Here is a 20408-nt window from a genome sequence, read left to right as displayed (position 1 = left end):
AGTGAAAGTATTTGTGGTCTTGCAAAGTTGTTGGGAATCCCATTTTCTCAGTACAATTTTTTCACAGATTTTCTGTTTGCTTTCCTCCCTTTTTTATGCAAGAGGATTATCTGATGTTTATTCTTCTCAGAAATCACCTGAAATTTGAAGACATATACATAATAGCTGTTTTGATGGGAAATTAAACAAACAAAGGGTGATCTCTGACTTTTGTGCAGTGCTGTATATTTTCCCCTCACAGTTGAAATAGTGTTAATTTTTGGTGAACATTCTTTGTGCACATGTTTGAGGCCTGTGCTTTAGTCTGGCTGCTACAGCTGTAGCCATTGTTAAACAAAGTCTCATAATAACATTTTTTGAGATGCTACCACTAATTTTTGCCTGGCTTTAAGAGTTGAAGAGAATGCCACATCGTACATTCTTTATTACAGTCACATGTCCAATATCTCCACCCTTTTTTTGCATGATGCCTCAAATACGTAGGAAAGACAGAAATTTTTGCATTTTTTCCATCTTCATGGAGCATAAACAGCTTGATTAGTCTCATACGTCACAACACATAAGGAGAATGCATCATATTTGCACTTGAAACAGAATCAAAGGGCTTACTACCTGTGGCCCTGAAAGTATAGTGGGATGAGGGTTTTATGGTACTATGACCACTTCCAAGGAATCTTAACGTTCCATTAGAAAGGTAAAACCAGACATGACAGATGGAGGATTTATACGAGGATGGTTCAGGTGGTCATTAGTCTCAAAATCTTCCAGGTATTGCCGATTACAAATGGACAAAAGTCATCATACAACATACTACCACTTCTAATTTGAAAGGACATCTGGAATGCTCTTGTGGGGTCGAACCCTGAACATCCATATCCATTAGCATTTTTAGCATCTGCTATTTCCAAAAAAAAAGGGAAACACTTTTGCCTTGCCTTGCTGTGCTCCAATTGTTTGGGGCCGCACATAAGGCATTTTGTTGATATACATCTTCTATTCAATTTGTGGCTTGACATTTCCCTGCTTTCCCCACACGGCAGGTGCTGAATGCTAATATTTACCAAGGCGAGGCACTCAGCAGCTCACCGCAGATTCATCTCAATCGCTCTGCGCTGCTCGCAGGAATCAGATGTGTTTCTGTTGTGGCTCATCCCTTTTTATCCTTCAATCAAAAGTTGGATTTGTGAGGAATCAAAGTAAAGTAATGTCACGGGATAAACTTATGACACCTATATTCACGACACACTCTCGCCGAGCTTTGTCTTTACATCGAATCCGTGGCTTCAGAGTTCAGCAATGTCAAAACAATATCCAAGATTGTGTTTTTTTCCATGAGCTAATCCTCCCTCCCATTCTTCTTTCTTCCCTCTGTACTGCATGTTAAATCTGAACATCAAAGAGATTAGTTTCGGAAGCTCCGAGGAGTGCTTACCATTTTATGCCTGCATACTTGTCTTTAAACACGCTCTATTAAGCTGAGTTTCTAAGTATAGTCCAGCGCGGAGATGGCGCTAAACATTATACACTTGAATGCTAACTCGAGTGATTCCTCCACGGCTAATCCAACAGCACTTCCATTGCCCTAAATACCCACCTTGCTCTAGTAGAATTTGAAGTGAAGTGCAATTATAACATGGTCATGCTGTGGTATTTAAATGGTTTAAACCCAAATATAGCTCATGAAATACTGCACGCTGTGATAGAGATCGCAACTATGGCTCAGGCCTTTTAGACAGGATTCATCCCAGTCAAAGCAAGGGGAGACCACTTAAGAGCCATGAGTGGACTTCACTCTCTAACTGTGATTTATATTCTGTCTGGCAGGAGCTGAGACTCCAGGGTGACGTTTCTCTCCGGCTATGATGATCTGGTGTATTTAGCTAGCCGCCTGCTAGCGACACATCAAAGCAGCTGCATGCGGTGGTCTCAAGCTGACCTTGACGCATACGTCTGAGGTCTAGACAGTGGCCGTCCCCCAAGACAGCACAGCTACAGCTAAATCCTTCCCCCAGCAGGCCTACAGAATCTGCAATTTAACATCGTCACCCAGCTCAATGTGCTGTGCAAGAGCAAAGAAGGAAGATTTTCACAGAAGAAGAAGGTGCGTTTGAAAAAAGGCTTACAGTTACAACAGACAGGCTTGCAAACATGTACATTTTAATGCTTTGAAGTGATGATATAGTTGATGGAAATTCCAATTATCTATAAAATTTTGCAAATATTAGCAAAACCGTATGCTATATATATATATAATTTTTGGCAGGGAAAGTAATGAAGTTATGCACACATTTAGTTTTATTTTGTAGCATTTTTAACACATTAGGGTAATTTTAGGTCACAGGATCTATTTATTTATCTAATTTTCTATTTTACATGCCTCTCTTACAAACCAGCAAAAACTCAACATAATGGGAAAAGCAGTAAAGCAGCAGGGCTGAACTAGAATAACACAAGAACCTGTGTTGAAAAAATTAGAGAATTTAATACAGCATCTACACCACTATTCAAAAATCCCTTCCAAATCTAGTCGTTTGAACACCCCTGGTCAAATTGACATGTTTTGTTGATTTGCTAAGTGAAAATAATTTAACACATCCTCTATGGGGAACTTAAATAGGGCATTTTTCTATAAATTTAGTGCACATTTTTTATTACTTTTACCCATTATGTTTAACCAGCAAATAAACAGTAATTGTGCATTAAAATATGCAGATGTGTGCTCTTTGTAGAGGATGTGTACATATTTGTGTACAATCAACAAAATCATGGAATTTGACCAGAGCCACCCAGATGTTTTTCCTGTGACTACACTACTAATTAGTTTAATTGTATATACATTGATAATGTATATATTGTGGATTAAAAAATAATAAGTATAACAAGGTACCTTTGGAAGTTCTATTAGATATTTCATCATTTTTGTTAATACATACAGAAAATTATGTACTGTAGCCTAATAATTCATTAACAATATTTTTTCCTAATTAATTTTTTTTTTCCACAAGATGTAATCACCAATAATTTCCATTATGAGGCATTCAGGATGTTAATTTCATTGTAAATTCATCCTCGATTCCCAACATTCCCTGTGACTTTAGAACCATCCACAGATCTGTTCATCCTTCTGGACTAGGGCTGTCAAGTGATTAATGATATGACCAAACATAATCCTGATTAATCACATTATTTTGGTAGGTTAATCATGATTGATCACATTTGTCTTTTCTGCACAAAAAAAATGACCCCATGAAGATTTTTTTTTTTCTTTTTCATTTAAGGCTAAATGTATTTCAGAGAGAAAATAGCAGTAGCTAGAAATAACTAGCTGGGCTTCTGACTGGAATGACAATTTGAAGGCTGAAACCAGGAAAATGCACTAAAGGCATTCAAAATTTATCACATTAACATGTTAACTTTGATGCCACTACTCTGGACACAGCTTAAATTTCTCATTTTACAGCTTCCTGATATATATTTGAAATTGCACAGCATACTGAATTCACTTTACACATTTATCTTTAATCAGATTAGTTTCATATTTAATACTGACAAAATTGATTGAACTTAAACTTTTTGGTTGAACTTTTCAACAGTGATTCCATTATTTTGAACAGTTCTTTAGTACAGTTGACAGTGAAAACCAGAGAAATTCATCCACCTTTCAAGATATGGAGATTGTTATTAACTGTGGAGATTAGCTGAGATGTTTGAGATGAGATTTGAATGTTGATCAAATCTCTGTATATTCAATCCGATATCCATGGCCCTTACAAGTAGAGTATGGAAAAGTCAGGGAAATTCTTCTACACAATTTTTCAATGCATCTGAGAAAAGCATGCAATCAAGGACAAACAACTAGGGTAAAATGATTGTTTTGATTATCTGTTGTCCACTCAAAAGTAAAAAAAAAGGATCAAAACTTCTCTCAAAGAAGTCTTCCTAGAGATTGCATTTGCATTTAATGAGAACCAGTGATAATGTGAATAATGTGAGAAGTTAGGCAATGGCTAATTTGTATGAAGCATGGAGGGACACCTATGGGGTTTTCACAAGAACATCTCTATTCACAGGAACACTTGATGTTTTCTCACAGGAACTTTCTCTCTGTGTCTCTTATTCACACGTGCAGACACACCTCGACCTGAGCTGATGAAAGCTTTCTCCACTTACTTCTGAGTTTCTTCAACCTCGTTCTAAACAATGCAAACAGTCACCCAAAAAACTCTCACAGTGGTCATGCAGACAGCTTTTAGGATAGTCAGCAGGCCTTAGCTGCTTTCAGCAGTAACACTTTATTTGGAGTGGTCCTTTGTAGATGATTAATAAACTCTTAATGGAGTATCAGTAACATATCAATAACATATTAGTAAAGTAGCAGTAGTGCAACATCTGAATCCATGAGGTAAATATCTTGAAAATGTATTGCTGATACATTACTTATATTAAGTAGATGTATTGTTAATATGTTACGTGAAGTAGACTTTATATGCTACTTCAATTTAGTATAACTTTACCCAAACTTACCCAAAACCTAACCCTGATCCTGGCCCTTATTCTATATGTCTATAACAGCTTGTTGAGGATGTTGAGATGGTCTGTATTAGACCTGTTACATGTTCAGTGACCTGTCAGGTTAAAATCTACAGATATGAACTTGGACCCTCCACACAAAGTGAAAAACAGCTAATTTGAGCAGATTATAAACAAATTGTATATATGCAGTAAATTAAAAGTCTCTTTATAATCTACTGAATGTATTCACTGCTGCTATATTGTTGATATGTTGTTATGTTACTGAGAGTCTCGTCAGTGTTTATTTCACCTACAAAGGAGCACTCAAAATAACGTGTCACCCTTTTAGCTACTTCACTGCACATTCATGTAGTCCTTTACATTTATCTATTTTTATTGCACATTTATTGCAGTTAGAGAAATCTAGGCTAGATCACAATAGACATTCATGAAGTCTTATATCTATTGCCCATAGCTTTGCAAGATTTTTCTGTCAGAATTGTATATCAACCCCTTAAATGGCCAGGGTCTGCAGGCAGGCCCAAAGTTTTATTACACACTTCTATAACCTGAGATTAGCTCAAGCAATTTGCATTGAAACCCCCACAGTTACTCAATAATAAGCCTTAGTATGTAATATGCCTGGGATTTTAAAGGGTTAAACACAAACTCTGCTTATTTTTTGAGTGTATAATGTGTAGTACTCAGAATACATTGACTTGGTTAATTGCATTGTTGATGGACATTGTTATCCCAAGTTGCAGTCCAAAATGGAAAGGGAGGAGCTACTCAGTCCTGGAAAATTTTGAAAACATATTCAAACAGAGCCTGAGATGATGGCTAAAAAAAGTTAAGATGCATCTGGAGTGGCCATAATGTCAGGAGATTTTGGGTACAATCAGTATATTTTAGTATCTTTTACATGATGATGATTATATGAAATGTTTCTGGATGTGCATGACATGCTGCATATTGCTGCTGTTGGAAGAAAACCTTGTATCTCCATTTTTGTCATTTTTCAGTTCTTGACATGGTTTGAAAATGCCAGTTGTCCTTTGTGTAAATTTCATGATGAATGGACCAAAAGAACAGGCCCAAAATGATTTGGAAAAATGTCTGGTTCCACTGACTTCCATTGACATTAAAAGTAAAGTAGGTTTTTTCCTTCTCCTGTAAAGTTACCATTTTGGAAATATGAGGCTTTCTTCCAACAACAGCAATATAGTCTAAGCCATTCTATACTGAAAGTGGTAAGAAGTAAACTAAGTAAGACTAAGATGATTCATTGACTAGGCTAAATGAGCTGTCACAACTTGAAGGCAAAATCTACATTTTCCGTCAAACAGCAAAACTGATGGGCATGCATAACAAACAAGACTGCATGCAATTTTGGTGCTTCTTCATTGCGCCTTATGTTTCCTTCTCACTTTTTGCTAATTATTTCTAACCACGTGCACACTGTGTCAATAATGTGAAGTTTATTGATATTCAATCCAGCGAGCCGTAACTCATGCAGTGTAATGGCAAATGAAATATGAATTGAATTCTCAACATCGGGGTAAAACATACAGACTATTCCATTTCAAACACTGTCATTGAAGAACAATCACAAATATGCAAACATTCTGACAATATATTCATGTCGCGCTTCTCTACAGTAAATGTCAAAGAAAATTGTAGTGACATTTTCTTTGTGGAGAAAAGGTTTCTATCTGCAGGCTGCTGCTGATTTGCCAAACACCTGCAGCAGTGACACCTGTCCAGAAGCACCCAGAGGTGTGTTCAATTTAAAAGAACTCTTTAATGGGTCACTGAGTTAAAAAGGGTCAATAGTTAGGTCTGGTTTAATACAACACATTCAAATGTTTAAGTGTTTTCAATCTCAGAACTTTAATGGTGCTGAAGCTTAGATTACCACTTCTTATAGTGGTCCACAAGCACATGCATGCTGGCATTTTAGTATTTCATATGTATGGTCATCCTGGCATCATGGATCTGGTGAAAATGTATTCATTCATAGATTTTCATTAAATGACATTTTTAAAATGAAAAAAAAAAAATGAAACTTGTAAATTTACAGTAACTAAGCTGCTTGACTGTAAGTTGCCATGTAGTTGCTGTAATTATTATCTGGAGCACTCATACTGTCATTTTTATGTATGCAATGACATTATACTGTATTTTTAAATAAAATGAAACAGAGTTCTAAAACTGCCCATATATTGCATCTTAAATATTTTTTAAAGAGTTAAAAAATCCTAACAAAAGTTTAGTTTTAGTTTTTCAAAAGTACAAACAGCTATTCTTTCAAAAACTATTCTTTCAATACGCTAACAGCCTCCTCTAATAATAGTGTCAAAATAATGACACCACACATCCTACACCACATCATAGAGACTAAATCCCATATCTAGCTAAAATTAGCATTATTATAGCAATAATTAGATACTTACACAGAAAAAAAAAATCCAAAGCAAAACTAGGACTAATTATCAGTTTATCAGTAATTATCAACATGCTTATATGCTGGTAAAAATGCCATTTGAAGTATGACAGTACTGTCCTTTCTTAAAGTCATTTTGAAATCGATACTGACTGTTTTTTTTACCTTATTAGTTCATGTCTCTGGTCTGACAAGAGGGGGGACCTACATCAGGGGGCCAATTCAGCAATTCAAATGTAAAACTAGGCAAAAAATCTCTGAAATATACTATTTGTCTAATCAGCATGTTGTGATAATCCCCAGTTCACATTTTTGTGTTTTGTCTCATTTTACACACCTGATTCAACTCATGAACCAATGAATGCAAAACACAAAAATGTGGAAAGCATGGAGTCAACAGCACTGGGATTGGGAAACCCTGTGATACTGTAATTGGGAGGCCCTGTGATAATGGAAATGGAAACCACTCTGATAGCTGGATTGGAAAACCCTGTAATGCTGGGTTTGTAAACTACTGTGATACCTGGATTTGGAACCCCTGTCTTACTAGGATTTAAATACTGCTGTGATACTGGGATTAGGAACCTTTGTGATACTGTGTATGGAAACCTTTGAGATACTTGGATTGGGAATCCCTGTGATATTGGGATTGGGAACTCCTGAGATACTAGGATTAGAAATCCCTGTGATGGGGATACTGGGATTTGGAAACCTATTTGATACTATTATTTGGAACTCCTGAGGATTGGGAACCTCTGTGTTACTGGGATTGGAAACCCCTGTGACACTACTCTGATTTCCCCACAGTGTGTGTGTGTGTGTGTGTGTGTATATATATATATACACACACATTACTATGCATGACAGCTTCCAAACGCACAGGAGAACACAACATTGCTGACTATCTGTGTTTGGTTGATGCAATTGGAGTTTTATTGGGGGTGTTTTTAAAAACCTGACAACTGTTTCACAAAACACTTCTAAATGAACAGACATGTCTGTTTATAAACTGAAAAAAGGCAATAATAAGTAAAAAATGTTCACATAAAAAGTAACTGAATGGTCTGCTTCAAGTGACAGACTTTTTCTGACAAACTAAAGGCTGTTTTATAGTGTAGAAAGACAGTAATTGCATAATGTTGATAGTGAAAGGTGGTGGGTTTGGCTGCCACATGTTGGTCATTCACTCAGATTGTTGCGCTGCAGATCAGTCCAGCAAGCAAGTTCTACAGACATTCTTTTTTCAAATGAATGAGTAGTCAAATCATTATTCACTCAATAAAAAATCATTTGTAAAAGAGCATGATACATTTGGTCACCCACAACAGCTTTTTGACTTGTGATTAGAAAACTGTTTCAAGCTTAGTAAACCTACTGGGAGAGATCTGTGCACACAGCATGAAATAGTGTTTCATTTAATAATGGCCATGAATTGAATAATTTCATTTTTGAAGTTTTTTCTTTGGTTTTCTGTTTCAGTTTAATTGATTTGCATAGTTTATTTCTACGTTCATAATTCATAAAAATCAGGCTCAACACCTTTTCTCTAAATACTGAGTGCTTCACTGTGAAAGCTCTGACCTGCTAATATGAACACTGAATTAAAAAAAGAATCACGTTCTTCATCGCTCACACCACACACACTGCCAGTTTCTTTCTACAGCTCAGTGTATATGCGGTGCATCTTCATTCACAAAGCCTCTCTGTTTTAACTTACAGTGACAATGCAATATCTTTGGTGTAGGAGACTTTATACAATCATTACTTTCAAAAACGGCCACCAGTGCCCTGGTCATATTAAACATGATTGATCTTATCATCTAATTTAAACATAACCTCATATCAGTTAAAAGACAAAAGTCTTGTTTTCTCATAATCTTCCATCAAAATGTGACGACTTTTGCCCACCTCCAAAATGTCTTTTGTTTCTTGATTATGTCACCATGCACCAGTGGGTGGAGTAAAGTACTGTTAACCAACAATATTATGTTTCTCCTCTGTGAAAGAGATCTCAGAGACCCCATTCCCCTAAGAAAGTGTTTACCTCCAAAATGCTTTACAGTACAGAAGGGACTGACAGGGAAATGTGCCATGATTGTTGATTCACATTGGCATCAATTTAGGCTGAATGTTTAGTCTTTGTGACTAAAGCTTTGTCACCTCCTCTGGTGAAGATGGAAACTGTTATAGACATGCTAAACATTACACTGTGAAATTTTGGTGGTGTTGAATAATTAGAGGATTAATGTTGATGGTTAATGTGTCCACATTTATAGAGATTTCAAAATTGCTTATTGCTCCACCCCAACATACAGTGTAAAATGATAAAAAGTCCAGCAGCAGGGTTTGCTGACAAAACACCTTAATTAAGAGTAAAAATATGTTTTCTCATTGATGGTAAATATCTGTAAAATTACAGTTATTTTTTAGTTCAAATATTTATTCTGACATAGTGTATTTTGCCATAATAATAATGACAAAAACTATTAAAATAAATATTTAATAGTGTACATTTTCTTTATATATAATTTATTTTCTTTTTTACAGTGTACTTTTAACAGCTAGAGGAAAGCAAAAAATGGTGTGTTGTGATAAAGGGATCTACCGCATGTTTTCCTATGGAGCCCTGCATTGCCGATTCATTTATTCAAGATCCGTTTGTTTGCAAGTCGGACTGTTTCGAATGGCTCCAACTCAGTTGAGCATAAGCTATAGCGAGACTCCCTGGGTACTGCCTCGAAATACTACTTGCACATGGGCTCTATTCTACCCTGAAATTTGCATATTTCATTCTCAAGAGGAAGCCGCGTCGCCTTCGCTCTCGAACAAAGAAGTGAGGGATTTGGAATTGCACCATGCAAGTGATTCGGAGTGCCAGGCAGCTATAGAGAGCGGAGCAGGTGGCAGAGATTTCACATGACAAAAGAGGTGAAACCGGGAGAGAGAAAGTGCCAGTCAAATTGGCTGCTGGAATTTAGCCGCGATCGATTTTAGCAGTGCGGAGAGCACAGCTCCCTGACAGGGCTTAGGTCAACCCCATCCTGAGCAGGTGCTACCTCTCCTCGAGAGTTTCCAACACAAGGTGTTAAAGCTCTTCATGAATATGCATGCGCGATCCGAACGCGATAATGCCATGGTAACATTCGGTAAAGGCTTGAATGTGTTTATTGAACGGGGGTGATGAACTGTGTACCGTTAGCTGCTGTTCTAAAGGCAAAATTAAATTGTTCTCAATCTGTATAGTAATAATGGCAAATCTTGATGGCAGATGTAGACGCCTTGTCTCTTATTTAATAAATGCTTGGTGCTATCTCAAATAAGTTCCAGAAAACTAATATCCTCTCTGATTCGTTGTGATAAGACATTTCTTCTGGGGGAGAGGACATTTATCTCTCTCTCTCTCTCTGTCTCTTTCTCTCTCTCTCTCTTAAGCTATCTTTCTCACTTCCTCACTCTCTCTTTGTTCCCCTATCCCCATCTCTCTAAATATAGCAAATAGCACAATGGATACGCATAGCATAGCCCAAATGTGATGATTAAAAGGCAAAGGCTTGTCATTAATGCCTTTGAACATGTTAAAACCTTCTCAGATTTTTTATTTATTTTTTATTTCATGCTACCACTTCAGTTGGATTGTACAAAAATAGCAGCATGTAATGTAGCCGTCAAGTAAGCTTGCCTTGATATGACCATCAACAAGAGTGGCACCAAAGGCTAAATGACAGATGAGTCCTGTTTGTTCAATGTGGAATGGCAGCTCCACTGGAATGTGTGTGTGTGTGTGTGTGAAAGACTGCGAGTTTGTTCACTCTTTAACTGAACTGAATGTCTTTGAAATGTTCTTGCAAATGTGCTAAACAATCTCGCTGTGTAGTCTAAGTAATATGCAAATGTACAGTTGTATGCAAAAGTTTGGATGGATAAATTCTTAAACATGGCAAGTTCTGTTTATTTGCTAGGTTTAACAGATTGGAAAAAAAGAAACATAAAATCTAAATGTGCCACAACTTTTGCACAGGCTACATTTTGTTTTTTGTTTGTCAATTTTTTTCCACAACGTGTTAAAATAAGCAAATAAGCCATAAGTTTGCAGTAAAATGAGGAAAAAAACAGAATGTTTTACAGGATGTTTTATATTTATTTTTTTCTTTTTTTCCCCCAATATATTCCATTCAGCAAAGAGAAATGCATTTGCTTTTGGAATATGGTATTATGAGGATGGTATGACCAGCATATCTTCATCCAAAACACAACATATCGCTGCTGTTGGAAGAAAACCTTGTATCTCCATTTTTGTTGTTTTTTCAGTTTTTGACATAATTTGAAAATGCCTTTACACTGTATGTAAATTCCATGATGAATGGACCAAAACAACTGGCCCAAAATGACTTGGAAAAAAGTCTGGTTCCACTGACTTACATTAAAAGTAAAGTAGGTTTTTTCCTTCTCCTGTAAAGTTATCATTTTAGAGATACGAGGTTTTCTTCTGACAACAATGATATGCTGGTTTGGCTGGTGAGTAGCTGGTCTGTATTGTTTTTTCTAGCAGCTAGTCCCAGTATACCCATTACTTCAGACTAGACTACACTGCTATGTGCTAGCTAGGCTAGTCTTACTAGCCATGGTCAAGTCAGTTAGTTCCAGTATACCTATTACTTCAGAATAGACTACATTGCTATGTGCTAGCTAGGTTAGCCTTGCTAATCATGATCGAGTCAGCATGTCACAGTGCACCCAAAACCATAGACTAATGATACAATATCAACAAAGACAAACTTAAGTTTGGTGAAGAAAAGTGTTCCAGCAAATTAATATTTTGTACAAAAAAACTTTTATACTTACTATGTTGGCAGTTTCTTCCCATGTACTCCCCCGGGCATTCGCAGGAGTAGTTAGCCACCAGATCGGTGCAGATCCCTCCATTTTTACATGGATCTCTTTCGCATTCATTAACATCTGCAAAACACACATGCACACAAAGCTCGATCATTGCCTAGAATCGGCAACAGAGGCAATTAGCGGCCCATCTCTCTAATTTAAATGCACTGGAGGGGAGCATTTATTGAGCTTGGCCTGTTTGTTATTTGATATTCACTTTTCCCCAGATGGAAGGAGTAAACTACTTCATCAAATTAAATTAAGACAACAGATGCACAAAAGTTCGCGCCTATTGATGAGAAGAGCAATATCATGGCTTCTCTGAAAAGTTCTTGATGAATGAGTTACGTGATAGAGATGTAAGCGTGGAATCACATCAGAAACACACAAAAGGGTAAAACAAAATGGACTAAAGGTCAGGGTAAAACTGTGAATTCTTCACCAAACTGTTACTTTAACTTGAGGTAGTGGAGAAATCTTTTGCTCTTGGTTTCATCTTGCGGTGTAGATACATTTCAGAGAGTGAAAGCATGTTTATAAAGACGCTTAATGAATAAACTATGTACTGAGATATTTTTCACATTTCTGAATTACATTGACAAAAGCAATTAAAGGTGTATAAAAACAGGTGAAGAATCCACACTTAAGATATGCACAGGTGGAGGTCACATAGAAAGCAGACGAAGAGGACAATGTGCAATGTTTCACACCTGGCAAAAGCCTTAGGGTCAGAAAGCAGGACAGAGGTCAGTATAAATAAAGGTGAAGGCATACAAAACTGTGCTCTGAGCTATTCCTGTTTCAACAGATATTATGCAGTATAGTAGACACTGTTGTGTTTCAATGATATATATAAAAACAAAAATCTCTGATATAGTCCTATAATATGACCTTATGATTAGCCATCATACAGGGCACTGTTTGGAGACACAAATCATTGCATATTATTTATTATATCATGGCTGTCTGAACAAAACCTTCTATTTCCAAAATTATAACTTTTCAGGAGAAGAAAAAATATACTTAATTTAAATCAGAAGTTAATGTAAAAAGATTTTTTTCAGTGACATTTGTATTTGTTGGTTCACTACAAAATTTTCACACAATTTAAGGAGCAGCTGGTTGTTTAAATTTAGGCAAAAACAACCACATTGCCAAAATGGAGATAAGACGTTTTGTCCTGACAGTGACAAAACTCAACAGAAAGCTACACTATATGGCCAAAAGTTTGTGGACATTTGCTCATGCCACAAGAGCATTAGTCAGGTCAGGTACTGATGTTAGGTTTTGGTAAGTCCAACTCATCCCAAAAGTATTGGATGGAGCTTCATCACTCCAGGGAACATAGTTCCACTGTCCCACAGCCCAATGCTGGGGGCTTTATACCCCTCAAGCCCATGTTTGGCATTGGGCATGATGACCTCATGTGTGGTTGCTAAAAAGTGTCCCATTTTATTGGTCAGTGCTTGTCTGTGGATATTATACAAGCTGTCTCTGTAATTGAACTCCTGTGTCAACAGTGGATGCACCTTAAAGCAGCTGAATTCACTGACAAGAAGGGGTGTCCACAAACATTTGGACATATAGTGTATTTGGATCTTGCCATTTTCTTTGCAGTAACCTCAGATCTAAAGGTATAGCTGACACTGCCTACATTGGGAATAACCCCATACCCTACATGCTATTCTCTTGTATGTCACTCATCAGCACTCAAAAGTTTTTTGGGTGCTGAAGCATTTTAAACCACTAGCAAATTTTCAATATGTGCTTTTACCAATAGTATGGAAAGAAAACTATCAAATCATTATTTAAAATTATATTTTATACCAAGGGAATTGCTTAGATTAACATGAAGCTGAGTGCAGAACCCATAGTATTAGCAAATTGCAGTTTTGCCATTGTTATCAAAAGAAAGCATCTATCTCCCAAATGAGAACTTCATTGAAAAGAGGGGGTTAAATGTTAGCTTTTCTTTTTTTTTTTGAAAGGCTTTGTCACAAGCTTCTCCTCTTGGATTCATGCTGTGACACCCAGGGTCTTCCAGCCATGTGCTTTTGTTTTTGTTTTGGTTTCCATGCTTAATCCAGCTCTGCCCATCACCTGTATCTAGTGATTATATCTGCCTCATTCCAGCTCCATTTACCTTAGTATTCATATATACTACCTTCATACTACCTTTCTTGCATATTATTTAGCATATTGTCACTGTTTGAACAAAACTTAATTACTCCAAAATGGTAACTTTTTTTTTTTAGAAGAAGAAAAAAAAACATTCTTAACTTATAATGGAAGTTAATGTAAAAAGAGTAATTTTAAACCATTTATATTAGTCCATTCACTATGAAACTTTCACGATATGTAAAAAGCAACTGGGGTTTGCAAGTTAGGCAATAGATATGACATTTTCAATCTTGTTTTGTGAACCATTGTGAAGCCCTGTATTGTGTTTAGCACAGTCTAGCTATGTGGGATATTTCACAAAGCAGGATTTTGTAGTTTAACCACATAACTTAAGCCTAAAGTTAAGCCTGTCCATTAAGAAAAGAGCTAAGGGACACTAGACAATCCTCAACTTTGGTCTTAAATTATCTGGCTAAGACAAAAATCTTGCTTTGTGAAATTCTCTCATGGTTCTGGGCTCTGTTTTGTTTCTGCTGCTCTTTTACTAGTTTAGTATCATCCCTTGTGCCTATGTGGTTATGCCTATGTGGTTAGACTGTTACAATGAGTCTGACACTTGAATTCCCAACAATAAAGCTTTTTAACACATATAATCTGCTTCACCTCATTCATTGTAGGTTTTCTATTTATCCATTTGTCATAAATTCACAAATTTCACACAACATGAAGAGCAACTTTTCTTATGGTAGCGACATTTGGGCCTTAAACTAGCAATTAACATTATTAGTAGTCTTTTATAACATTTGGTAGCGCAGCATTGCATTCCTCAGTGTCACTGGTTTAACAGAATTTATGGTTATTATGTTTTCATTCATCAATGTTCACTCAATACAATGCCCAGCATGCAGTACATCATACAACAACATGACACGATGAAACCGGTGGGAATCCGTGAACCATCAACCAATCTGACTGCTAGCCAAGCCACTGATCAACGGGCTAATAAACATACCCAAGCTGGCAATCATGTAACCCTCACCTCCGTTGTTGAACAAGATAACTTTTGTCTTTATCAAAGACACATACCTGGATGTAGAAACAAATCAAATTGAGGTAAGTTACCTAGATAACCAGGTAGCTACCTTGCAAACTTTCAGCTTGATGTCCTCCTCTTCTGAGTCATTTCTGTTGCACAGGTAACTCAATCTCTCCATTGTAATGATGATACTAGTTATATAGTTGCAATAAGATATTTGCCTTCATAGCAGTAACATTATCTTTTGCTATTCCTTCTTTCTTTATTCCTTCTTGAGTATCTCACGTTCAGTGTGCGTTAGATAAGAGATGGGCCTGCAGTGGCAATCTCTTGCTTTTTCGCTTCATCATTGCTGAGCAGGGCGAGAGACGCTGAGAGTGAAGAGCAACCCACTTCAAGCAAGACTGAGCTCATAAGTGTATGATCTCCAGAGAGAGAGAGAGAGAGAGAGAGAGAGAGAGAGAGTAAAGAGAAAAGAGAAATAGAATCAGAGCGAAAGGCAGATAGAACAGCATGCGGTCTCCAATAAAGCGATCAAGGGAAAAGGATATGAGAGAAAATGGAATGAATGAGTGGAAAAGAGCAGCCAGACTGACGCTGGCATGGCCCTTTATCTAAAGCATGATCCGTGTAGATGGTCCTATTGGTATTCCAGCCCATGCTAGGCCACCACGGCGCTTTGCTAATCTCTAGCACAAATTAGCCTGATCAAAAAGCACACCTCTGGCTTTATTCCCCTTTGATTAGGCTGAGTGGAGACGGGCGGCTGCTTTCGGCGGGAGAAACAATCACACCCTGTCTGACTGAGTGGCCTGCGGAAATGCTGAGCCATAGAGAGGAACTGCTATCGCCTGAGGACTTTATGTAAGACGCATAATCTGCAGCATGCAGTGGGGTAATGATACAAATTGTTTCTTGCTTTAACTAAGAGGTTAAAGGGCCAATATACAACCCCAATTCCAAAATATTTGTGATGCTAAAATGTAAATAAATGTAAATAAAAACGTAATGTAATGATTTGAAAATCTCATAGACCCATATTTCATTCACAATAGAACATAGAACACATATCAGATGTTGAAAGTGAGACATGTTACCATTTCATGAAAAACATTAACTCATTGAACTTGATGGCAGCAACGCATCTCAAAACAGTTGGGACAGGGGCAACAAAATGCTGCAAAAATGGTACTAATAAATTCAGCTAGAGGAGCAGTACAGCTAATAAAAACATGACTGGGTATAAAAAGAGCATTTTAGAGAGGCAGAATCTCTCAGAAGCAAAGATGGGCAGAGGTTTACCATTCTGTGAAAAACAGTCTAAAAATTGGAGCAATTTCAGAAAACTTTTCCTCAACGTAAAATTGTGATATCCCATCATCTGCAGTACATAATCTGCAGTACATAATATCATCAAAAGATTCAGAGAATCTGGAGAAATCGTTGTATGCAAGTTAAAGCTGTATCATGCAAAGAAGAAGCCATATGTCAACACGATCCAGAAACGCCGCCATCCTCTTTGGGCCAAAGCTCATTCAAAATGGACTGAGGCAAAATGGAAAACTGTTCTGTGGTCAGAAGAATCAAAATTTGAAATTCTTTTTGGAAACCATGGACGCTGTGTCCTGCTGACTCAAGAAGAGAGGGACCATCCAGCTTGTTATCAGCGTGCAGTTCAGAAGCCTGCATCTCTGATAGTACGGGGTTGCATTAGTGCCTACATATGCTCCCTTCCAGACAACATCTCTTGCAGAGAAGGCCTTGCGTATTTCAGCCTATAAAAAGGTGGAAAATTGTAATGAAAATGTTTTGGGATGCTACACCATACCTCAGTGAAAAAAAACAAACAAAAAAATATATAGAATATGGGCCCTTTAAAGTTCACTTAAAAAGAAAATAAAAGATCACTACAAGCCACACAAGCCTGACTGCATTGCTGCACTGGGTAATGCGACAGTGAATCCCATTTTTTGACAGCGACAGAATCCTCCTGCATGAAATTGTGTTAAAACCATGTAATAAAACCTGCATGCAATGAAAGCCTATGTAATAACATTTTAAAAAAGGTCACATCTACATTCAGTGAATCCATTCACAAGTAATGACAAGCAAGTAGAGATGATTGATAGCTATGTGGGAATTCCAGTCCATGGGGGTGTGACCTATAATGTTGTTTCTGGATGGTAACACCATTATCAAAGCTAGCGCTGTTGCTAATCTTAGCATGTTCACAGTGGAGTGACAGACTAATGTCTGTCAATCAGCACCCCCTGTAAAGATCAGCATCCGCTGTAAAGATCTGATTTAGTGCTGGGGCTTCTGGTTTATTTGCAATTCCTGATTGTGGCTTTAGCATTTGCCTGTCGGGTAATACACAGTATAAAATCATAAGAGGAGAAATAAAAGCTAGGCTATGGAGCCATGGCCATATCTTTGTCCACATTCAACAAATGAAAAGAATAAAACATCTATTGTATTTATATAGTGCAGTACAAATGTCAGACCACCTGTCAGTAAAAATGACCATTAAGTACAAATCATTCATTTTTCACTGTCAAGAAAAAAGCAGAAAACGTAGCCTGGCTGTCCAAAGAAAACCATGTGACTCCATTTTTGTCGATTTTTATTTTTCTGCATCATTTCAACACACCAACTATCCTTTATGTTATGTGAAAATTTCATGATCAATGGACCAATAGAAATGCTCTAAAATCACTTCAAATAAAATCTCTTTACATTGACTTTGAAAGGTAAGAGTGTTTTTGCCTTCTCCTGTCAAGTTTCTATTTTAGAGATGCTTGTTTTTCTTTGGACAGCGATGATTTTTTACAGAAAAATACACAGAAGCCTCAACATCTAAATATAACAAGAAATGTTTTAGTATTTAGTTCTTACGCACTTAATACTGCTACTGCTAATAATACTAATATTACTATTAATAAAAATACTACTATTACTACTACTAATAATAATGATAACAATACTTTTTAAACATATTTTCCCTTTTCTATGGGTGGAGTGTCTTCTCTGAATCTTCTTCAGAAACATCTCATGAGAAATGAATAACTTGCACAATAACTTGCTACATACTTTGGCTGTTTTAACTGGAAATTAAAAAACTAAAGTGTGGTCTCTGACTTTTGCATGTTATTGTATTGTATGTATACCAGCCTGAGTACCATATAACATATTCCCCAACCACAGAATTCAGGCCCCAATTTCAGTTTTCCTTCTCCCCCTCTGTGGTTTACACTAGCTGTCACAGACCCTTCTCTAGTTTTGAAAAGTTGCACTCCATTGTTTTGGTGCTAAGCTCCAGAATGCACAGTTTGTTTGAAGTTGTGAAACAGGAGGCTTACTTTTGGCCCTTCTGGCTTTTCCCACATAAAGCTCCATTCATCAACTTCTCCATATTTCATTTTTCATTATGGGTTATTATTGAACTCTGCTGGCTTCTTTCAATATCACTACAATGCAGAATGCAGAACAATGCAGTGCAGGTGCTCACACATTCATCAGATTCAGCTGCGTCTGGCCTATTGCTTCATGCACAGTACACAGCAAACTTACTTTAAGAACCAGAACTGTTGATTATAGGAGGCAAATAAGTCAGTGCAATGTCAATGTCATTCTCACCTCCTTCACAGCATTCTCACCTATTTCTCAGCAAAACCCCCAGTGCTGAATGAACACACAGTGTTTGTATGTGTCTCTCTGGACTTAAGAGTGAGTACAGTGGGTGTAAATTAAACACTGTTAATTCAGCAATGATGTTCTTCTGTGTTCAAAACAGATGTTATGACTCATTTTCATAGTAGCCTTTTTTGAGGTCCTTCAGTTCAATAAATATTTTATTCTTATTTGTTTTTAATATTTTGATTCAACTGTAGTTATATTTTGAGAATAAATATTTTATTTGATTATATTAATAAAAAAAATATCTGATCAGCAGATTTACATTCTGGTGAATCTAGCCTCTAGGAGGCCCGTAGAAAGGAGTTAAATTGCTGTTAATTAGGGCTTTTGATTATGAAGTGTTACCAAACTTTTCCAGGTATTTTTCCTACTTAACTGAAAAGAAGCAGTGATAATCAAACTTTGTTTTAACTTTACTAAACTTTCAGAAGGTACACAGAAACATAAAAACATATTTAAGGCATTTTAGCATAAGCCTTTAGAGCAAAAAGTCTAAAACTCCAAAAATCATTTGTGCTTAATGTATATAATCAAGATTTTGAGGAACACCTGAGTGTTGGAGTGATGGGTATTACAGCTCTCCAGGATGGCTCTGGAAGAAACTGAAGACACATTCAATAAGTTCTCTCTGGTAAAATGCCTTTTAAGGACCTAGAGGCTGATTTACATTACCATCACAACATAATTATCCTGTGCATCAGAGTGGACCCGTTACCATGAAGAAAAAACGATACATTAAATGAACTTCTCTCCCACTGGCAAACATGCTATTAGCTTGAAAACGGACAAACAAGCACTTGTCAGAAGGATGCAATCCTGATAGCAGGAGATTGTCACAATCAAAATGGATTATGTTTTAATTATTTCTAGCGAGAGAGTCCTACTGCTCTCATTAGCGATCATTAACCTGACAAACGGAGACTCAAGAGCGCATTACTGACTCCAGCAAGAGCAAATCATCATTAAGCCATTAGCCTCTTGAAAATTCTAAATGAGCACAAATGTTTGTCATTATCTACTATAAATCTGCCGGTTGTTTGACAGGAGGCAGTCCAATTGTATTGATGGCACTAATGTCATAGGCATGTTTGAGAGCAGTATGTGAAATTAATTGTAGACACCGACGGTTGCAACCAAAGCTCTCCAGAGGTTCCTCTATGAAAAACAACAGTGTCATTCTCTCAGACACTACAGGGAGTCTGAGAGTCAATGAGTAGATGATTGCGATATCAAACATCAAAGAAGAATTACCCATGAGCACGGTATAAGCATCTGACTGCACACTCTATTGAATGAGATGTTTCAAGGGAGTAAAATGCACTTATAAATGAAATATTACGGTGCGGTGACGACATACTGTGACAGAGAGGCAGCTCAGGTTTGAATTACTCTTGATTCAATACAGCAGTAATTATTTCCTGTTTCGGCGTTTCTGCTTCTTTGTATTTCAGACTACAGTTTCCATGGATTCATACCAAGTATTGGGAATAAGTTCTCATGATTGCAAATTCATATGAATACACATACACCATTTTTGATGGAAAGTTAAGCGAAGCTGAGCCTTAAAGATAAAGAATTTTTTGCCCTTATAGATCTGTACTCATCTATGATGAGGAAGAGGGTGGGAAAAATAGGGCCTGTACCAAATATAGCTAATCCAATACCTGACTTGAAGAACTTCCATATATATTGAGATCTTTTTGGTTGCCAAGGACAATTGGT

At 37.0% G+C, this 20408-nt stretch overlaps 1 protein-coding gene across 5 annotated transcripts in view; it reads right to left on the bottom strand.

The window, feature by feature from the left end:
* edil3a (EGF-like repeats and discoidin I-like domains 3a) overlaps positions 1–20408 on the bottom strand; it is a 253694-nt gene that overhangs the window by 105037 nt on the left and 128249 nt on the right. For all 5 annotated transcript variants that reach the window (XM_036598750.1, XM_036598752.1, XM_036598751.1 and 2 more), the window contains one exon: positions 11798–11911. In XM_036598750.1, coding sequence (XP_036454643.1) covers positions 11798–11911 — 114 coding nt within the window. The remainder of the gene's footprint in view (positions 1–11797; positions 11912–20408) is intronic.

Source organism: Colossoma macropomum, unplaced genomic scaffold (genome assembly GCF_904425465.1).
Source record: "Colossoma macropomum unplaced genomic scaffold, Colossoma_macropomum, whole genome shotgun sequence".
NCBI classification, from domain to species: domain Eukaryota; kingdom Metazoa; phylum Chordata; class Actinopteri; order Characiformes; family Serrasalmidae; genus Colossoma; species Colossoma macropomum.
Note: the sequence above shows the minus strand (reverse complement) of the source record. Positions and strands in the feature narration are given on the sequence as shown.